At 41.7% G+C, this 22488-nt stretch overlaps 1 protein-coding gene across 9 annotated transcripts in view; it reads right to left on the bottom strand.

The window, feature by feature from the left end:
- ARID1B (AT-rich interaction domain 1B) overlaps positions 1-22488 on the bottom strand; it is a 412333-nt gene that overhangs the window by 56299 nt on the left and 333546 nt on the right. For 4 of the 9 annotated variants that reach the window (XM_070461637.1, XM_070461638.1, XM_070461640.1 and 1 more), the window contains 3 exons: positions 19520-19699; positions 6339-6666; positions 4558-4686 (listed from right to left, as the gene is read on the bottom strand). In XM_070461637.1, the coding sequence (XP_070317738.1) occupies positions 4558-4686; positions 6339-6666; positions 19520-19699 (637 nt within the window). The remainder of the gene's footprint in view (positions 1-4557; positions 4687-6338; positions 6667-19519; positions 19700-22488) is intronic. The other 5 variants (XM_070461644.1, XM_070461645.1, XM_070461641.1 and 2 more) reach the window with 2 other exon arrangements.

Consider the following 22488-nt stretch of genomic DNA (forward strand, 5'->3'; position numbering starts at 1 on the left):
AAATGAATTATAAATACACCTCACTAAAGAATAGTTGCTGGAAGGTGTGTGCATGTGTGTGTGTGTGCACATGCACATAAGACAGACATAAGCGCCTACGGAGGCCCACGAGGACACACCAACCCACCTGGGTGTGTGTGTGTGGTTTCCAAGCAGAGAAACCACTGCTGAGACTCTCACAGAATAGTCAGCCATGTCAACACCAATAGTTAGGTTGCTACTGACCCAGCTACCAAGACTTCATGAAATTTATTCACCTTGTTAAAGAGTGGCTAAGACTGAAAAACAGTATTAATTAAAATCTCTAATCTCCTACTTTACTTAAAACAAAAACATTTAAATTTCAGTTATCTGATCTTTCAGTATGACTTAAGAAAGAATTAAAATGTAGGTCTCCAGACTCAGGGTTGTGATATTCAGAATAATAATTCCTTCTAGACAGGAGAAATGAGACTTTTCAAACTGACTCATTTTTGCTCCTTTTTAAAAAAAAAACAAAACAAAACTAAGCAGTCTGAGAGTTTTCCTCCATCTGATATTCAGTTAGTCCACTGGGGAGTTTCTCAGGGACAGAAAAGGATGACAGATATGGCTTGTAACAGCATCACGAAAATGTATGCATTTGTAAAAATGCCAACTTCTGTTTCTATTCTTGCACGGCTCAGAATTCTTACTTCAACAGCTACACTCCAGTCTCAAGAATAAATACAAAATGTTAAAGCGTAATTGGCAGGCAATCAAAGGGCGAAAAGGATAGAAATTCAAGCCCAACTGTGTGCCACCAAGTAAACTGTCACTCCATCGCAGGAGGTGTGTGGCTCCAGAAACACACTCCCTGTGATGCACAGTGAGTCTGCGTGGGGAGCAGAACACCGCCTTCCTTCCAGCGGCAACAGAGCCTCCGGTGAAGACGAGTAGTCCAGACCTCGACACATCAAGCTGGGTCACCAGTAAGACACTGATGAATATTTGCTTTCTAATAGTAGATTTGCCTTTGGATATGACAGAGAACTAAAATTAAGAGAACTTTTTTTTAAAAGAAAATCTAAAGAGACAGCACTAAGTAGCAGGAAGAGCGATAGGTCCAGGAGACCGGCCCTGGGGGCTGCTTTGCCCCTCCTGTAACTAACTAACTAACCATGGGCAGTAATGTTGTAGGTCTTGGTTTCCTTCATCATAAAACTGAGGGGTACAGACTGGATGACATCTAAAGTCCTTCCAGCTCTAAAATTCTATTACTGTACAAGTGGAACTCTACATCCTCTTGGAACTGATTCTGATGAAAGCATTACTACTCTCAAGTTCTGTGCCAGGACTTTGACACAACCCATCTCAAGCCACTAGAGACTTGATTAAGGTTGACCTGCAGGAGGTGCTCGGGCTAGCTGACTTCAAGGAATCAAAATCTACCATGGCCTAAAGATCTAGGGCTTGCCAGGCCTTCTGTAAATTCACTGAAGTCATGCATATTCCTTGGAGCTCATTTCTAAGGAAAAAAAAAAATCTGGATAATGCAGAAATATCCAAATCCACAGATCAGCTGAACTGAGCAAAAGTGTCAGTTGCTGGACAATACCAGGTGGGTGGCACCTAGAATGAATGAATGAAAGCAAAACACACTAAATGACTAAGGAAAATTGATTTCACATGTTGTATATGTGTGTTAAGCATAGAGGTCAATCATTCAACAAATAGGAAGGACTATGTTACAGCTTGGGATCCATGGAAATGCTTCTTTAGAAGCAGTAAGTCAACATCTTTCCTAAACTGCTGGCCAACTTTGGCTCGCCTGAGCTTTGACAATGTCTCAGAATTCTTCCAAAGTGATGCTACACACTGCCGTCAGAATTGGACTGAATATGAACGTCATCTGCCAGCTCTGACTAGGCTTTTAGTATGACAACTCATGTTTCCCACTCTCTGCTTCTCATGGCTTCAAAAGAACAGAACATTATCTAGCAATGTTTTAAAACTGAATACGGCAAGGCATCTTCTGAGTAAAAAGTATATCAAGTGTGTATGGGGGGCTAGCCTGGACAGATATTACATACAAACTGTTCATTTCAATTTACTGGCTAGTATTATGCAGCTAACCTAGTAACTGAACAGTAAGATTCAAAACATACTATTGTAAATTGTCTGAAAATCAAAATGAGGGAGTCCTTCACTCAAAAGGCGACAAAAATTGATTCATCCATATGTTCCTTAAATACTCAAGGCAGCAGTTTTATGCTGTGTCACCCTTAAAGAAGGAATTAGTAAAACTAGTTAAATCTGTTTTGTTTTTTCTCTAAACTATCTTATATCCAACTAGTTGAGAAACTCTGAAGCATAACTGCCATAATCCTTCATTTTTGCAGTTAGCTTTCTGTCTCTAAATACACATGCACGCACACACCCATACACACTCTCTCTCTCACATGCTCACTCCCTCCCTTCATCTCAAATCTGTCTTTCTCAGATTCCCTCATAGGCTTTAGGCCTTTCAGGATTCTGACTTGAGAAAGAAGTCATTATAACAAATTCTGAACACTGTGTTTTTGAAAGGTTTGAGCTACTTCTTCCCTAAAAACTGCCATTTGGTGAACTGCCTTTTCAAGTTGCCAACCTAACTTTAACCTCACAGAGCTATCCATGAGGAGAGAAAACAAAAGCAAAAACATAATTTGCTGCAAGGTGCTGTTAGGTAAAGCAAAAACGATGCTGAAAATCAAATTTCCTAACCGCCAGCACTGAAACATGTACTACACATGTTTTCTCACATTCAAGCTTCTGCTATTAAAAAAAGGGCGTGGGGCACAACAGGTTATATATACTGCAAAGGAAGGGAGATTTAAAATAGAAATAAAACTTTCTTCTTTTTCAGAAAGAATAGTGTAAACACAAACGGCAAAATTCAGAGCTAACAGGAATGGGGCTGCAAAGATGAGCCTTTGCCAAGTGGGTTTCATATGATTTACGGACTCTCGCCAACATCTTTCTTTTCCTTATTTTTAATTAAGGAGGAGGTGCTGTATTCTGAGGAAGCTATCTGGATGCTGCTGGCTGAAATGCAGATCTGATCTTCTCGTGCTGGTTGGCGAACATTGATTTTCTGCCCCAGTGGAAGAGATTTTACTCTGATGCATGCCATTTAAATTCATTTTACACAGCTGCTTAATGTGGCTTGGCAAGGCCCAGCCAAACTAGCTTTGTGGGTCTAAATAGGACTCCTGAGTTGGTAAAGGACAGAGCCTATGGATTAGCGGCTGATGATAAATGCTTTTCTCCCTTCTTATCTTCCTACCAACTCAGGAAGTGACCTTGAATGTAGCATGAGAAAGGAAAAAAGATGAAAGGCAATTTCTCCAAAATAAGTATGTTTACCTCATTCCATACTTATTTCAACTTTAGGATTATGTTTACAGAATTCTTTATTTGTTGGGACAATTAGGACCATGTTTACAGGATTTAGAACTCTCAATGGCAAAATTATCATTTGCACTTGTTGCCTAACTACATGTATAGAATATAAAGCTATTAAAAAGCTGTGTCATACATTCATAACGAGTAGTGAAAACACAATTCTGTAAGTTCAGTCTTTAAACAAAGTTAGTTGATTGTTCCCTGTTTTTTATTTTACAAAACTGTTGTATCTTTCTATTGAAACTAGCTCCTAAACACAATTTAATCTACAGGAGATAATCTCATCATTACTATATGTTAAATAAGATCACTAACAGTATTTTTGCTTCAACACTCAATATACCTCAAGATTATTTACTAACCTAAAGACAGTGACAGCCTGATATTACAGTTTTGTAGTAGAAAAGAAGAGAGATACTTTTTGTTGCTGTATGTAATTCCTGTGTTGAAACATCATAATATGGCAACACTGTGTTTGGGGAAAAAAATCCTGTGTTGGATTATTTGGTGTATTTTCCCAGTGACTTTGATATTCTAATCTTCCTTGGGAGAAGAATAGAAATCTTTGATACAGATGTTTGCTCAGTGATGTCACTAGACCCTCCCAAATCCTATTAATAACCTCAGCCCTTCCTCCTGCCTGGGGCTTTTGTCAATGAGCCCGCTGCTCTCTGAATTCGGGGGGTGTGTGGGAGCAGGTCGCTGTTGTGGCAGGAATGACAGTAACACAGTCATGATAACGGTGCTGCACAACACAAGTCCTAGACAACACGACGACAACAGTGGGGGACATGACGCCAGAGTAGGTGACTTCATTATTTTAACGTGGATAAAAGATTTTGTTTCCCTCTCAGGCACGAAGGAAGGAAGCCATGCCGAAGCCATGCAGAGACAGGATCCGGGGGGCGACATGCAGATCTCTACCAAACTACCACAGTATTGCCGGGGAAGATGAAAAAACGAAACAAACAAAACAAACAAAAACCCGAAACAAACAAAATAAACAAAAGACAACCCCCTCTGAGATGGATCTTCTCTTAGGTCTTTCACACTCCTGCTTTGGGTGTTCCTTTTGCAGCCAGATGGCATGTTCATTAACAGCTTAAACAAATGCCCAGGTCCCGCAGCAAGTCAGGGTGTGCGGCTACCTACCCGTACTGGTCAGGCTGGTGCATCATGGGAGCCTGAGAGTTGCCATAGTTGGGGTGCTGGGAAGAAAACATGGGGCGTCCGCCAGCCCCAGACTGGCTGGGATAAGCAGGCGACCTAATGTATGGTGGCCTAAAGTAGAACAGAAGAACAGCTTCTTTGGATTTGTTCTGTAGACAAGTATGAATCCCCCTGTCCATTATGTTATTTCCACACCAAGGTGTGGTGGCTATAGAGGGTGGCCTGATACTCCGTATTAGAGCCCTGATGGGCGGAACATGAAGGCAAGACTTTGGAATGGTCTATTGATTAGAAAAAGGAACTGAAAATGCTTGGATGTATACGTATACTTTAATTTATATAAAATTATATATAAACTGATTCAGAAAGGGAACACAGCAAAGCTTTTTCATCAAACAACTCTGCCTTAATCTCTACAGTTACTGTCTTCCCAGCTCACTACTCAAGGTTTCATGTCAAATGCAATCAAATATTTTCTCCTTAAAAAGAAAATAACTTGTGTTTTTTTTGAGTTGTGACAATGGCCAATTCATTTAAACCTAAATTAGAACTTCAACTGAATGGGCCCAACCAGTCCTCACATACAGGTATATTAAAACATTCCCTCTGCAGCCTGCATAGGTTCAGTTCAGAGGTATAGTGCCAGGGTTCAGAAGATTCTAAGTCACTGTAACATGGATAAGAGTGAGAAACGTGGGGGGAGGGGGTAAGAAGAGAGAATCTGACTTTCATTTTGATTCCTCAAAGGAAATTTATTATTTGTAGAGCAAATAGTGAGACTGGAAGGGTCCCTAACATTCTCAAATAGCAGCTTCAGAGGAAAAGTAACAAAAGGATACATTTATACACGCACGCACACACACACGCACACACACAAGCTCTTATTCCCCCTTGACAAAATCAGAATCTTCTATCTTTTCTCCTGAAGATACCATATTGTTCAGTCGCTCAGTCATGTCTGACTCTGCGACCTCATGGACTGCATATCTTTCAGTGTCCTTTGTTTTAAACATCTTAACATATGTTAAACAAAATTCAAACATTTTTTCATGTGGGTCTTTTAAAATATAGTTACTTCGTCTCATGAACTTTTAACTCAATTATTTTAAAACAGGTCGAGTATTTACTTCAAGACTTTTTCAGGATTAAAAACAAGTAAATAATTGAGGCTAAAGCCTTGCTCTATCAACTTAAACGTTCAGAAATACAATCCTTGTTTTGCTAACTGCCTTTTGGTTTGGACAGAGAGAGACATATGCCCAGAAAAATAAAAATACAACATAAGAACATGAAGCAATAAATCTCACACGTATACATTTAGACAAACACACACAATACACATATGTGCACATACAACGTTTCTATTTCATAAGGATTTCTACGGTGAGGTCAAAAGCAAAAAAGGGAGGTGTTCTTTTTGAATGTTTAGATTTGGGCCAGTTTCTAGGCTTTCACAGTCTCCTGCCTAAGCCTCGCTGTGTTAAACGGAACCACAGACTCGCCCTGTACCACTGGCTCTGGGTGGCTAGGTGCAGTGGCTCTTCTCAGCCGTTTCAAATAACTGCCCATGACTGATTCCTTCCTCCGTGTCTCATAGAACACAGTCTGTCATCTGCTTCTCTGGCCTTTCTGATACATGTAACCCAAAAGGGGTGGCCGAGCACAGCGGCCCTCTACTGCTCTCCACCCCCACTGACGGGATGACTGATTCTGGCTGCGCGCGTGCGCACATGTCCGCGCATACCGCCCGCCCGACAGCATACCTGCTTTGCGCCGAGTTCGCAGCGGCCTGCATCACTGCGGCAGCTGCCTCCTGTGCCTTACGGTTCACGGTTGGCATTGGTGGCCCCATTCCTGGACCCCCCTGCTGAGACATGCCAGGAGAACTGGGGGTCATGCTGCTCATGTTTCCAGGAAATGGTCTGTTCTGCATGCCTGCGGATGGCACTCGTCCCAGGGGCATGGAGCCACATGGCTGGCTTGGCCCTTGTCCATGCATCTGGCTGTTGGCATTGACACCCATGCCGGGCCCTGGGCCGCTGTAGCTTGCACTGGGCACCCCACTGTATGTTGGGGGTCTGGAGTAGTTACCTAAACAAAAATCAAACACAAATTAGAGCCTTGTTCTTAATATCTGAACTTATGAAAACATTCGCTGGAAGTACTTTTGGTCCAACAATGTGCTCCACACAGAATATGAGTCATTATCCTCATTAACCCTTTCCCATTGGTGCTGATGAGGTTGGCAGTCTCAAAACATATGATCTCTGTACATTCCAAAGGCAAAGAGCCACAAAGGACACTGGAACATGGAGAAACCCAGGCTGACCTCTGAAACCATCTCTGCATGGACACAGATGGAATGCTCATTCAACACCTCATGTTCTTACCAAAATTCAACCAAAATAATTATTTTAGCCCCTAGTCCCTAGATGTACTCCAACCTGAGACTGCACCAGTACATCACTACCACATGACAATAAAGTGTTCAGAAGGTGTAAGGAAACATGCACATATGGCCAAAATTACCCTTCAAACCCCACAGGAGGGGCCATGTAGAAACTGCAATCAGTCCAACCAGTTGGCTTTTCTCTGGTATCTAGAGACTTTTTTTTGTGCTTGAGCACCAGATAAAAGTGGCTGGGTTGTACCTGGCACCATGTCTTTTAAGTAAGTTTTAAGCACAAGTATGGCATCAGCAAAGCAGGACGGTGGCACTACAGCAAGCAGGCAGGATCTGAGACTGAGATAAGCGTCTGCAATCTCACCCCCCATCCCTGCTCACACGGGGCACACGCTCCTGGAGTAGATGGCCTGGACTAGTTCAACAATTTTGTTTTCTCTCTCCTTCCACACCTTTTATTTTGGTTGAGGGTACATAAATTATAGTCAACTAAATTGAAGGCATGTATAATGCCACTTCGATAACAATAACTGCTAAACCACACACACTATGTGTGAGATATCAGGTTAAGTGTTTTGCATCTATGATTTCATTCATTCCTCCAATAATTATGTGAAATATAGATACGACCATGACTGCATTGACAAAAGAAGAAAATCAAGAGCTAGTAGGTTAGGATTCAAGCTCAAGCAAAATGATTATGGAACCAATGTAATTAACCAATAAAATATGCTGCCTCCCAATAAGTGACTGTGGAAATGAAATATATGTAAAAGGAGAAGTGTTTGGAGAGTATGGATTAGTATTTCTCCATCTGTCCTTACCACTTCCTGGAAGAATCTCATCTATATAACCTAACTGTTCTAGGCACAGGGGATGTAAGGTTAAATACAATGCAATTCCTATACTCAAGAAGTTCACAACATAAGAATGTGAATGTGTGTGTGTGTGTATGTGTATGTGTACAAGGTGAAGTAGCAGGGGAAAGACAAGAAAAAATACAAAAGCAAAAACAGAAAAGATAAAGCACTATAAAAACTGTAAGACAAAGAAGAGTGAGTCCTTGTAGGGTAGGAACACAGGGGGTCATCCGCAGGGGGCAGGCTGAGTGAAGGTCTTTGAAAAACCACATTGGGGCTTGACCCAGGAATCTGTGTGGGGTGGGCTCTGGGATCTGGGAGAACTGGGGCTGAGTAAAAACTCTGTGAATATACCAACCATGTGACCTTATGTAAGTTGTTTTTTAATTTTTCTTGGTTTCATTCTCTTCCCTTTAAAACAGAGAGGATCCTCTTTGTTTTGGTCTACTTGAAGATTTGCTGTTAGGATTAAATGATGTAATTTGTGTAAATTGTCTTAAATATGGGTGTAGAAGTGGTTGGGGTTACTGGCAGGATGAGAATAACGCAGAAGAGGACAGAGGGCCCCTGTGGGTGAGGCAGTGAACAACAGCACAGACAGCGAGAGCAGACGTGACAGCAAGGCACTGCTGAGCTGGTGCAGCTGTGAGAAGGGCGCAGAGGGAAGAGGGCCCTGCTCACCAGGCTTCCCAGCCTGGGGCGTGTTCTGAAGGTGAGGAGGGGCTTCTTCAGGTTTTTCCAGCAGAAACTGGATTAGATCAGCAACAACAATAAAACCCAGCAGTCCATGTTTCCTATGTGCTAACCTCAGCTCCAAGTTCTTTGCATTACCTACTTTCATCCTTACATCAAGCTTAAGAGAACCCAGTCACTAGTGTCCTCACTTTAGGGAGGAGGAGCCTGAGGCGGTATGCAGAGTGACCTGACCCAAGGTCATGTGGCTAACAGGCCAGGCCTGAGAGCCGTGGTCTGTACACTTTATTCCGCTAGCTGCACCTCTGACCGGCCTCTCAAATACTTAACGGAAAACCGCACTGACATAACAGCATCATCACAATCGTGAAAGCAGGTTTTCTTAAGGGCACGTCCAAACCTGTAAGAAGCCCAGAGTTTTCAACAGTGACTGATGTCAGCTCTTCGTTAGGTGCTGCTTGTGAACTCTTGCACATGGCTGTCCATGAAGCGTATTACTTGCTGAAGGGTGAGCATTTTAGGCTTTGTGGGCTGGATGATCTCTGTCAAAACTAAACCGCCACTGCTGCCTTGACGTGGCCAGAGGTGACACACACATACATCGGAGCACCTGTGCTCCAATAAAACTTTATTTACAAACACAGTGGCCGGCCAGAGTGGCCACGAGTCGCTGAGCCCTGTGACAGACCAGTCTTGGGACAAGCTCCTTAAGGAAGTGCTCCATCAGCACAGAAGTGACCTGCTAAAGGCGGCAGCTACTTTCCCCAGGGTATTCCTGGCAGTCCAAGGGCTGGGGAGGAACAGCAGAGCATGGCACTGGCCATTTGAGGAGCTGGAACGCACAGGAAAATGAAAGGGAAGAGAAGGGACAGCAGAAGTTCAATACAAACCACCTCAGGTGCCCCTGAGTTGCATGCAAGTCAGTGTTTTATGCCAGCACCTCAACTATAAACCATGTTTTCAAAAAGATACCCTGCCATTGCAGAAATAATCAACCTGATATTGTTTGTAAGTAAACACTGATTCAGATGGTAAAGAATCTGTCTGCAATGCTGGAGACCTGGGTTAGATCCCTGGGTTGGGAAAATCCCCTAGAGAACAGAATGGCAACCCACTCCAGTATTCTTGCCTGGAGAATTCCATGGACAGAGGAGCCTGGTGGGTCCATGGGGTCGCAAAGAGTCGGACATGACTGAGCAACTTACACAACACAACACAAAAGGTAAACATTCACTGTTATCAATTTTGAAGTTCTTTATAAAAAGTTTTGAGGCGACTCTGAATCTGCTGTCCCATGGGACCACATAGACAGTCCCCGTCTACTTTCCCATCACACCGTCTCAGAGGAAAGGGCGCCTTATGCTCACACTGGATGGGGGGGGGGGGGGTCGCAGAGCAGTGGACAAGATGCTGTGTCCCCCTCTTCCTGTCCCGGAGCACAGTCCTTGGAACTCAGCTCTGTGGCAGGATGAAGGCTCACCCCTCCCCACCCCGTCTGCCTCTCAGCCCTTCCCTCCAGACTGTCTGATAACATCAGTGAGATACAGTGCTCTTCCTTGGCTCTTGCTTTTATTAAAAATAAACTCATTTGTAGCTTGAATGCAAACAAAATTAATCCACATATTCTTCCTGTTCCTCTGTAGCTAGTTTCCACTCTCCCTCCCTCAACACTTGGTAAGTGACTCATTTGGTAAGAAACGTAATTCAGTGAAAACATATGTACCCTTTGCTTTCGAAGGAAATGAAATGACACTTTAATCTTGTTTTAGAAAACAAGCATTTACATGGTTATTGCAGACTAAGCCCATAATGCACTTGATATGAGAAGAAGGTCCTTGGTTTTGCTAAATCCTGCCTATAGTTGAAGTAGAATGCTGCTCATACTTGGGACAGAGAAATACTGTCCCTCTGGGTTCCTGCACCTTGGGTTTAACTGCCAGTCAGGGGCTGTATTTTAAGAACCACAAAGGAAAACAACTGAGATGTCCAGTACCCCTGTCCCCATCTTCTATCTTTCTCATTCATTTTATGTGATAAGAAGAGAAGAGCTCTGTTTCAATAGCGTTGCTCAGTTCCACAGCTGGTCTTCATTGCACAGCAGGAAGCATTCTGTAATCCGGGAGAATATGCATCAGAGCACAACCACCATGCACACCCACACGCATGCGTGCACTCGTGCTTAGAAAGGCCCATTGAATGCTGGGCTCCCAGTCTTATTTTCCCTCAATCAGTTGGGCTGATTTCACAAACTGGCACTCAAAAGCACATGTCAAGGGAATACGTTCTAATTATAGAGGCCTCTATTTGGTGGAAGAAATACAAAGTTCCCTTTTCTTCTCCTTGAAACTTTAAAAGACTTTCCTCATTAAACTCACATGCCTGGATAAAAATGGTTTCTAAAGGCTTTAAACGGCTTAAGAGGCAGCAACAGATAAAGCACAGGCTGTAGAAACTGGATTTGAATACTGGTTCTGACACTTTCTAGGGGCACGACCTTGGACAACGTATTTAACCTCTTGGAACATGAGTTTTGACAGATGAAGTAACAATATTAATGGGCAACGGGCAGAAAGTGACTAGTACAGCGCCAAGCATGGAATTACCTAATAAATTATAGCTATCATCACGATCATCAACAATAATATTATCAATAATCACTAATACAATCTTTTTCCCATAATCTTTTAAAAATGTGTAGGAGTAAATGATTCACACCCCTTCACTTTGCCTACTCGATAATGTACTCGATAATGTACCATTCTCCCCAAAATAAATAAAAACCAAACATGTAAGCCAAGCAAAATATGAGAGGAAAAGCCAGGAATGAGGAGTGCAATCTTATTTCCATGTTTCTCTAATAGATTAGTAATTTGTTGGCACTGGCTCTGACAGAAAACAGATGGATCCAGCATTAAGCACAATGAAGGCAGCAGATGCTAGGCCAGCCCACCTCAGCTGGACGGGCCTTGCAGCCAAGTCCGAGAGCCCACAGTTTTCAAGTGGGTTCATCTTGGCACACCAGCTTTGGAAAATTGGTCACCAAATGAATTCAGATTTTAACTCACCGGGAGCTGTATTCAAGCACCAGATAACGGAAGCAGGGGCTACACTCTATTCACATTACCAACATTATTTTAGAAGGATCACAAATAATTCTGTACCTGACTCTGCAATTTTAAAATTTGCTAGTTAATATCCCAAGGTTACACCTTCTATGGAATTATTAAATGTTTCCACTTATTTTGCTTCTTGGTTTCAACCATCCAACAATGACTTAGGAACAACAACTGCATGCAAGGTCCTATATTATTTCCCCTTGCTGTGGAGGGTAAAATGGTGCACAAATCACAGAACAGACACTTGAAAAAAATGAATAATTAGCTATATATTATGATGAACATATTTATGAATTAGGTTTAAATCAGCACTTTTTATGGTCATCTACTACTACACTTGTCATGTTTATAGAGGTAGAATTTCTACGCATTAGCAAGCATACATGCCCTATGACCACCAGCACAGTTAAGACATGGCAAGGGTACTTCTATCAGGACAAAGAACAGCCATCTGGGGGTCAATCTCGTCCCCAGCCCTGGCAGCCGCTGGCCTGATTTCTGTTCCTGCAGTGTTGCCTTCCCCAGGATGTCATGGAAAGTGACTCATACAGTACTGGGTCTGGCTCCTTTCACTCAGCATCGTGCTTCTGAAAGTCATCCATAATGCTGAGCATATCAGGAGTCTGCTCCCTTTAGCTGCCGAGCTGTATTCCATTTTCTGTGGACATGTGGGCTGTCCCCATCTCTGGCAATCGTGACTGATGCTACTGACACTTACACACAGGTCTCCCAGTGGGTATGTCTCATCTCTCTTGGTAAACCCTAGGGATGACTGCTGTTTGTACATTAAGTGCCTTCTTAACTTTGTAAGAAACTCAACTACAGTACATATGAGAGTTCCGAGTGCTCTACTGTATATCCCTGACATTGCAAATTTTTAAAAAATATCAGCCATTCCAGGAGCTGTGTTATGGATACTCTTGTGGCTTTAATTTTCATTTTCCTAATGATAAATGATTTTGAGAGCATTTTTCATGTAAATAAGATCCTTGCTGTGTAAAAAAGTTGTATTTCAAAAACCTTCCAATGCTACTTTTCTAATCAGAATGATCACATAGTGCTATGCATTCAGGCACAGATTTAGGAGAGAAACTGACTGAGTAGTTAAGAAGACCACAGATTCAAAATGAAAGCGCACTTACCCCAAGTTGCAGTAAACCCTACTATTTGTGGAAATTGAGATAATTTATCTTTTGAACTGATACATGAGGCACCACATTTTTCCTAGGTCAACATGCATTTTAAAAAGTATTCAAAATGCAAAAGCAATAATAATATGATATAAAGCTTGTAAAAGAAATGGAAAGATTCATTGCCTTAAGTAAGACTTTAATGTTTCACTTTTGGTAGCTTTTCCCCATTATGTTATAAAAATTAACTCCTTTAAAAAGTAACTATACAGTGATGCGAGCTCAATACAGAAGATACAGAAGCACAGAGAGAAACAGACAACAATGATCCCTAGTGCCGTCTCCCAGAGGTAATTCTTCAGCACTGAGCAGTCAGCCTAACAAGCAATCAAGTATCAAAGCAGCATCAAGGAGGAGCACTGGAATACTCCAGAATTCTCTCTGTCTGAATCTCTGGAATTCTGTCTCCATCCATTCAGGAAATAGTTTTTAAGAGCCTCTTTTGTGCCCACTCTGTGCTCACTGCTGATGATGCAGCGGTGAGCGAGAGAGCTTCCACTCTGGTGGCAGGAGATAGTCAATAAATAAACCTAGACCATGCCATGCGGTGCCGAGTGCTCTGATGGAAAACGGAGCAGGGAGAGCTTGGACAGAATGGAGAGGGCAGGCACCCCTGAGAGGGTGACTGAGGAGAGCCGCCGTGGGGAGGGAGCTGTTGGTGCATGTTGGTGCCTCTCCACCACCACCATCAAGGCTGACATACACACAGGCCTGGGAACATATGGGCAAGTCCGATGCTGGTTCTGACTTCAGAGCAAGGAGAGAAGAGAGGAGCACAGGCTCTCAAGGAGCAGGGGCATAAACGTCTGCATGTATGTGACCTTCACAAAGACACTGGTCACCACAATGTTCAGTTTCCTCATCTGCACAAAGGGTACAATACAAGACTCTCTATCTCCTGTGGTTGCTGTGGGAAAAAAAATATTCACAGTAACTATCGTTGGATGCTAACAATGATTAGAATCTGTCAAGGAACAGACAGAAGCTGCTCCAATGTTAGTGAGATAACTTTCCATCAGCAAAATTCTTTTTACTGTATACTGTATCATAAGCCTCCTTTTACTTTCAATATGCACAGATATTCAAATCTATTTCAGAGTAAAGCATAAGAAAAAGTTAACTACTGCCCTAAAAAAATGTAAAATTATATTATCTTAATTCAGTAGCCAAATTCGGCATAAAACAGTAAAAGCCCTATGGTAAGGAAGGAAGGATTTTCAGAGTCACTTGTCACAGGTGCCTGAGCACCTGAGTCCTCCCTGGGCTCAAGAGCTGCTGCGCCCTGCACACACCCACAGATGGCGTGGGAACGGCTCCCCCTGCAGGGAGGGCTCTGATCTGCTTCACCTGATGGCAGGTGCAGGAAGCCTTCAGAAAGGACCGGTGGTGCCAACGCGTACTGAATTGAACACTAGTCATTTCTTTTAAAACAAGCAATTTAAAAAATGGCAGAGCTGTGAGCCTCAGGAAAAGGCAGCTTGCTAAGACTTAAGTCAAGCAGCCTGTCCACATCCTGCGTTTCTACACCACCATTGACAACTGTCCTGATCCGGGCCGGCGGTCCAAGTTCACGGGATGACCACGCCCCATGGGGTGCCAAGTCATTCAGCGAGGGGAGGGGACACTGGCACCCCAGATGCTGTTGATTTTAATGAGCAAAGTGAAATAATTATCTTCACACTAGTCAAAATTCATGTTGCTGTATATTTTTTCTTTCTTACTGTGAAGTTGATTTGTACTTTAAATTTTCCTTACTTCTTTCCTAATTCCTAGGTATTGACAAAGTCAAGATGATTATCAGTCTGCTAAGAAAAATTCAAGCTTCAACCTTATAGCTTGAAGGCTAAATTTGAGCATCAAAAGATGATGCTATTAATCACCTTTGGCTATAATATGATCAGCTACAATTTGTTTTTTCCTACTATGAGCAAGATAAAGATTTAGAAAATTTTGAACAAAGCTTTACAGGCTATGGAATTAATACTTTTCCCTAGCACTGTCCATTTAACGAAAAAATCAAGTTAATGTAACAGGAAGAAGTACACACATCAAGAACACTGCAACCTGTTTCAGGAGAGAAATGAATGAAACTGAAGCAGGAGTGGCCTGCACACAAACCAGCCTCCGGAAAGGCAAAGAACAAGATCTCCAATTAGCAGCACTGTTCACGGCGGGTAAAATGAATCCACGCGGCAGACACACCTCACTTCTGTAGAAGAGAGGCTGAATTCAGCCTAATTTAAGAGCAAGAGTGGTGACTAAAATCGTGGGTCATGGTGACCACAAGGCTACCATGGCCTAGAAGGCTCTCTGGAGTAGCTGGTGGGTGACATTTATACGTTATTCCTCTTGAATTGAAACACTTGTTAAGATTACTAACGTGCAATTCACTATTTTGGAGCTGCATTCATTTCATCTAGGTATCATTTAAAGTTTGCCATTGCTGACTTTTAATGAATAAAGGAGAAGGAAGAGTTCCGATGGTATCTGATTTATTTTAGAGACGAGCACTCTAAACCCTTCTGAAAAGCACCTCTGACCAAGTACTTTAGGAATAAAGGCTCGTCAGACTCATCTCCTTATAAGCTCCCTGCTTCCTAAGACGACTATACACATCAAGGCATAAAACCAAGGCCGAGTCCACGTGCAGTGTCTACAGCTGCACGTGGGGGCCCCAGACACTCACACGGGGAGCGACACCTAGGGGGAATCGCGGCTCAGAGCTCCTGTCAGTTGCCCAAGAAAATACTCCTAACTCCTTGCAAAACTAAGGTTGGCCCTCACTTTTTGCAATTAGTGACAAACATGCAAAAAATATTTGTGGACAGTCTGTGACAGACCCTGCTCTAGAAAACATACGAACAAGACAATGTCTGTCCTTAGGAAATAGAAAGGCTATGAAGATGAAATGGCTTTCAGCTCCCTTTTCCACATACAAATTCATTTATTAATAATTAATACAGCAATTAAAGAATTCCTTTTTATTTATTAGAGCCAAGTCTCTCTGGCCCTCTCTACTCACAAACACTTTGTAAGGGGAGTTATTTTATATGTGCTTGCTTGAAGGTAGAAAAGCACTATTTCATAAAATACACTGTAATCAAACATTTTTACACATTTAGATCAGCTTCATCCCATCTGTATATTTAATAATTCAGACTTTATAGTATTAATATACATTTTAAAAAAAGTTCCTCTTAATAGGAATCTTATTCTCAATCTCTAGTATTTTTGGCGTATTTCAAGCCTGTATTCCCCAAAGCTCCTTGAAGGCTCACAGTCTGTCTTCTGTCTCTCCAGTGGCTCACTGAAGGGACCAGCAGGAAGGAGTGTATCTAAGTCATGGGAAATGACACAGCAGGCACTCTGGGAGTGGCCTCTGGTCTTTCTTGGTTTAAACCCTCGCTCTGTACTGACCAGCTATGGGATTGCGGGTAAATTACTTAACCTGCTCATTTGCAAAATGGGATGACATTACAGGTTTCCTGTTAATGAAGAAAAATGGGAAAGTATACCTCAATTTGAATCCCAGCATGACCACTGTGTACCCTGGGCAAAGGTGTTAATGAGGTACATGCCTCAGTTTCTTCAAGTGGAGTAACAGTGGTACCTATAACATGGCATGTTGTGAGGATTAAATTAGTTAATATATGAAAAACATTAAGACCAGGACTCAGTAGTGTTTAATAAATGTTGGCTGCTGTTACCAATAATTTTGAAGAAGCTATTTCTGACAACAAAAAGGTTTAGCAAAAAGAGACTGTAAAGTATCTTCCCCTGAGATTGCTTAAAAACATTAACCCGGAAGAAAGCCATCTAGCTAGAAACAGAGAAGATATGACAAACAACTCTGTGGATCTCTGCACAAGTGATTCTTTCCAGACATCAAAACCTGTAACATAAAGATGGAAGCTGAATATTCTACTAATAATTTGAGTAGTTACTCAAGAGAAAGAAAAAAAAAGACTTCATTTGGGTCTCTGTTTAAAAGGATCAATCAAGAGAAAAAGGAAAGATAAGAATGTTTCTTGAATTGAGTAATACAAGTTATAATTGCCATTTCCTGTCATTTATTTGGTGAGGACAGGGGGAATACAAGGAGGAAAGCAAACAATTCTGATTTGAACTGAGAGCACCCGAAAATGGATTTTTAGTTCACGGCATCGGGAGCCAGTCAAGAAACCTGGGGGGTGAGGGGGAGTACAGAATATGCTTGAGATGCCACATGGAAGGAGAACACTGCTGAGGGCATAAAGTTAGAAAGTGCTATGTGTGAAAACTGTCAGCCTTATTTTAAATTGTCCAACCTAGGTTTAGTATTTACACCTTAAAAAAACCCAAAACAACAATCTTCTTGACTATACATCCAAACAGTTATGCAGTGGATCCATGGGGCCGCATTAATGTAAAAAGGTGTTGGAGTCGAAGCAAAATTTAGACTCAGAACATTAGAATTAGAAGCAACTTCCAAGGTAACACAATCTAATTTTCTCATTTTCTATAGGAAAAGTAAACCCCAGAGAGCAAGCAATTTTCCAAAGGCATACAAGGTTGGGTGAGAACTCTCACAGGAGCAGTGCTATTAAATCAAGAATCTTAATATTCAAAGATTCCAGAAAACTGAGGGTTTTATTCAGAGGATAAACCCATTTTATGGAAATTATCTTTTGTGTTATTAGCTAACTCCTAAAGTATGAGTGCTTTATTAGCCATTCACACAAGACTCATCAGATAGTCCAAGGCACTGCCTTCCCACCTTCCCTTATTTGAGAGCAGCAGAAGGTGAGATTGCAAGAGTATTTAAGAGTAGAGTGGCCAGTTTCCAAGACAACATACATGAAACCCTTGGAGTGGCAGTGAATAAGTCCCAGGCCCTAGCCACCCCTAACTCTGAGAATAAGGCCCTGCCTGGTCTTGTCTCCAGTTACATTCTGAGTAAAAGTCCACATTTTCTGTGCATGTCTCAACTTATAAACTGCTTTCCCAATTTTTGCTCAAGTTCTCGTCCTTTCCAGATAGCCAAAGTCCCCCCAGTTTTGAAGATACCCATTGAGTGACGCAGAGGGCAAGCAGCGCTCTCACAGCTGAGTGATACGTTCTGCCTTAGCTCAGCAACAAACTGCCACATGTCACAACCACCTTGGCTGATGGAGAACTAGGCAGACCCTCGCTGTCAACTGGGACTTTAAATTCCCAGAGCTTTTACAGGAATTAATAACACAGAAATCTACTGATGACATGGAATAAAGGGAATCAAGTCAAACCTACGTTTATACCACTCTGACTACATGCACATGGACAGAGGCAGAAAGGGCCACAGGAAACATTTGTTTTGGGTGTTCCAATATAGTTTCCCAACAACGCAAATAGTTGGAATACAAAATAACAGAGCAACATAAGGTGAGGTGATGGTGCTACACTGATAGTTCTGAGGGTGCTTCAAATCCTTCAGAAAGAGATCTTTAGAAAACAAGAGAACTTTCAAACTGTGAGGTAAGGAAAGCTTTCCTGAGAAATAGCAGGTAAGAAGCTGAGAAGGCATCTGGCCTCCTCAAAGAATCGTCTGGCCTTGCAGGTACTTCTATGGCTGAAGAAGCTCGAAGGGCATCAGCACAGCATGCTTTCCAGATGGACACTCTCAGAAGTATTAAGGCTTGTCTATGGCCATACCACCCTGAATGCGTCTGATCTCAGAAGCTAAGCAGGGTCGGGCCTGGCTAGTACTTGGATGGGAGAAACATTATGGCTTTAGTAGGTCAGGAAATCTGGTTTGGCTGTGGAGGCAGGGCGAACATTATACTAGTTTCCTAGAGGGCATTGTCTTCACTCGGAACATTCCTGGTATTTTCAGAAGTGAGAAAACTCTGGGAATTGTGCCAGATTAACTCATTCTAAGTTATCCATTAATGTCTAATTTAAATAAACAAAATATAAAGAAGGTGCTAAATTCAAATGCCTTATTGTAGAAGTGACTTAGAAAAAAAAATGTATCAGGTTAAACACCTTGATGAAAGGATTCTGCACGTTTAAGACAAAACAGACATCAATGTTCAGGAAGGCAGAATGTAAATGGGGCATTTTGGGCATGGTTCCACTTATTTTTCTACTCATGCCTTATTTTCCTTTTTGAAAGACATGTCCATTTCAGGCTTTGTCCTGTCTTTTAAGAGTAAAACTGGCAATGACTGTGAAAACTAGAACTATTATTTACCTGATAGAGCACTCTGGGGACAGATTAGGAGGAAAAGTAATGGAATGCAATCCTTCTGAGTAGTGAGCACATTGTTACAAAGGTAATTACACAGAGGGAGGGGCAGAATCAGGACTCAACAGAACAACCTAAGTTTTGAATCAAACTTTTTGAGGTCAAGGCTTGTGCTACTTTCGCAACAAGCATTTAGAGCTACATCACAGAAACAAGGGTTCACTCCTTCATTATTAATAACACATGTATGAAGAGCACTTACCAGAGTGTCTGATGCATGAATGCTTAATGAATAGTTGCTATAATTATTCTTCCCATCACTACGGGAAACTGAAGGGCTGTGGTTTGCATTAACCTCACAGATCTGTCAGGTAACAATGGGATCTTAGATGTTTATAACATTGAGGTCTTGAAAGGACTCGCATAGTAAAATTTCTACAACCTACTGAGTGCATTCCGGAGAAACTTTTCTTTACCTTGTGGTCCATACTGGCTCATCTGTGGACCGTAAGTCCCACTTGAGTTACTCTGCTGAAAGCTACTGATTCCAGGGTGCATCTGGCCTCCAGGAGAAGGATGAGGCGACATGGATGGTCCTGTCTGCTGAGGTCCATATTGAGACATCTGAGGGTTTCTTTGTGTGCCTGCCATAAAACCTAAGTGAGAAATAAATGGAAATATATAAATGCAGGTGACAAAAGTGGACATGGAATTGTGTGCAAGGCAGGTGGGAGAAGATCGGGGTTGTGGGATTCCCCTATGCAACATCGAAAGACATCTCAACCCAGTGTGGAAGATGAGAGAGGGCCCAGGGTGCTACCCAAGTCTCTCATTAGGGTTCCTAGGAACCCTATGGACTTAACACTTAAACTTTTCTCACTCTAACCCCACTTCCTATAGTTTTTCTCTCCTCCTCACTATCCTGAAATCCACAGCCTTCTCATGCTTCCCAGAAGATAACATCAAGCTCTTTCCCATGATAGAGCCTCTCTCTCCAGCCCCCTCTCCCAAGAACCTTCCACTACTGCTGGTTCCTTCCCGTCCTCCAGGTCCGCCCTGCCTGATGGCACCTCCTTCCTGATGGCAATTTTCCTAACCGGTCATCAGCTTACTCTATTTCTGACTCTCTTCCCCACAAGAACATAAGCCCCAGGAAGGCAGGGGTCATGTTATGTGACCCCTGCTGCACCCTCCGGGCCAAGTTGGGCGTTTGCACATAGTAGGTGCAAAAACTGTGTGATGAATGAATGAATTTTAAATTCCTCTTGTACCCAAAGTGCTGAGCACCACATGGTAGGTGCTGAGCAGATAGCTTGCCAATAGATAAAGAAAATCCATCTTTCAATTGAGAAAGACTATAAAGTCAAGGTATGTCCCCCTCCATCAGTAGTTTGGCCAAACATAAGCAAGTATCATACATAGAATGAACTGTGAATACACAGTTAGACAAAGAATATCTCATGTCAAAATGTCTATCTAAGAAAAAGAAAAATTATCAAACCAGCAAACTAACAAAGGGCAGTTTGCAAAACAACTCCCAAAACCTAGGGGTTAGAGCTGGTGAGAGTCCCCACTTGTCAGCTGAAGGCTCTAGAACAGTGGCAAGCGCGGAGTGGGGTAGGTTCCATCTGCTCTGGAGGAGAACCAAGAGCAGGAGTTTCCAGAGAGTCTCCTGAGGCAGCTGCAGGGAAAGATGGTGCCTGTATCCAAGATCAGCTTACATTTAGGGGGTTAAAGAGTAAGGCATTTACAAAGGCCATGGTTTACATTTCAGTAAGAAAAAAAATCTTCGAACACTGCTTCTGTCTAAAGAGAGAGACATAAAATATAAGTAAGTAGAGCTGTTCCTTATTATCCTATTTCATTTATTTATAAAGATAAGGCTTGTTAAATTGGGCTCAATTGGCAGCTCCCAGATATAAATCATCATAGAAAATGTTTGCTTTTTCAAATCTGAAAACAAACAGAAATCAGAGTGCTAAAATTACTATAAATGATTGCATCTTCAGATGTAACATGAAATATTTATCTAAGCCTTACTATAAAATTCTGAAGAGTTTCATACAGACTCCTGTTTAATAAAAAAACGTGTCTGAATTCCATACAGATTGTATAAGTTTTTCTTCCTTTCTCTCTTTGGAGAATGACTGTTTTCTTCTTCATTAGTTAAGGAAAATAATATGTGTCCTCTTTTTAGCATTAAATTTCACTTCAACCAAGAAGTGTCCATGCTGAAGGATTTAGAACATGTGTAATATAGCACATTCTTAAGTTACTGCTGCCTCTTAGACGCTTACTATAAGCTTAAGGTTTGTTCAAATGACTTCTAAGAATTCTTATCTGGCAAGTTATTTCATAATGTCTGACTCTTAATTCAGTCCTTAAAAATATGTACATATATGATGCCACGATCCAGTTGAGTCATCTCACTCATCACTGGAATTTTGCAGAAAATAAGTTTGTGAAAAGGCTCCTGAAGAGGTGGAATGTTAAAGTTAATTCAAATGGAATATGTAACAACATCAAATTCCACAACGTGGAAACAAGGTTCTATGGCGTATGGAATCCACCTCCTTCCATAGAAATTAAAATGAAAATACAGAGAAAAAAAATTCCATTCTTTTCTCTGTGTGCTTTTACAATGGCACTACTTACAAGAGGTTTCTGAAATCTTGTTTTATTTTTGGTTAGACTCATCCCTTTCCATGTAATTCCCAAGACAATGAAAGGAGGTGACATAATTTCCCTGACTCTTTTCTGAGCTATAATCATTGAATGGCAGCTAACTGGGAACAGAAGGCCTAGATTATAGTTTTGCTTGTGTCAATAGCTCAGAATCTAGTAGGGTAGACAGATATTTATGTAAATATGCTGCAGTGTGTGAACTGATCAAAACTAGCAGCGTGACCTTAGGTGAATCATAATTTACCTGAGACTCAGCTTCCTCATTTTAAATGTGGATGAGGTTGCTGTAAGATAACTGAAACAGCACATGAAAATGTTCTGTAATCTGAAATGTGATACATAAAAGTAAGAGATGGTGATGATAATTTTCTGGTTTATAAATTGCTATAAGTATATTTTAACTTCTGAACACTCCACATATTCAGGTGCAGTTTCCAACCAGCATGAAGAATCTAGTTTTTATTTCTTCGTTTCTTAAGTATGTGGGATCCACATTGCTCTAATACTTGTGTCAGTTCAGTTCAGTTGCTCAGTCATGTCCGACTCTTTGCGACCCCATGTGTAACTGTCTACAAATTTTAAAAGGTTAAAAAAATATATACTCCTGTCTCCTACCACTTAGTCTCCCTGGCCAAAGGCAAGTGGTTTTTTAATGTATCCTTTCAGGGATATTTTATAATTTGCTTGTTAGACTGTGTATTTCCTTTATCATGAGTAAAGTTGAACATTTTGTTTTACAGCAGTTTCAATTCTTTTTCTA

The sequence above is a fragment of the Odocoileus virginianus genome, chromosome 34, assembly GCF_023699985.2.
Source record: "Odocoileus virginianus isolate 20LAN1187 ecotype Illinois chromosome 34, Ovbor_1.2, whole genome shotgun sequence".
NCBI lineage: Eukaryota > Metazoa > Chordata > Mammalia > Artiodactyla > Cervidae > Odocoileus > Odocoileus virginianus.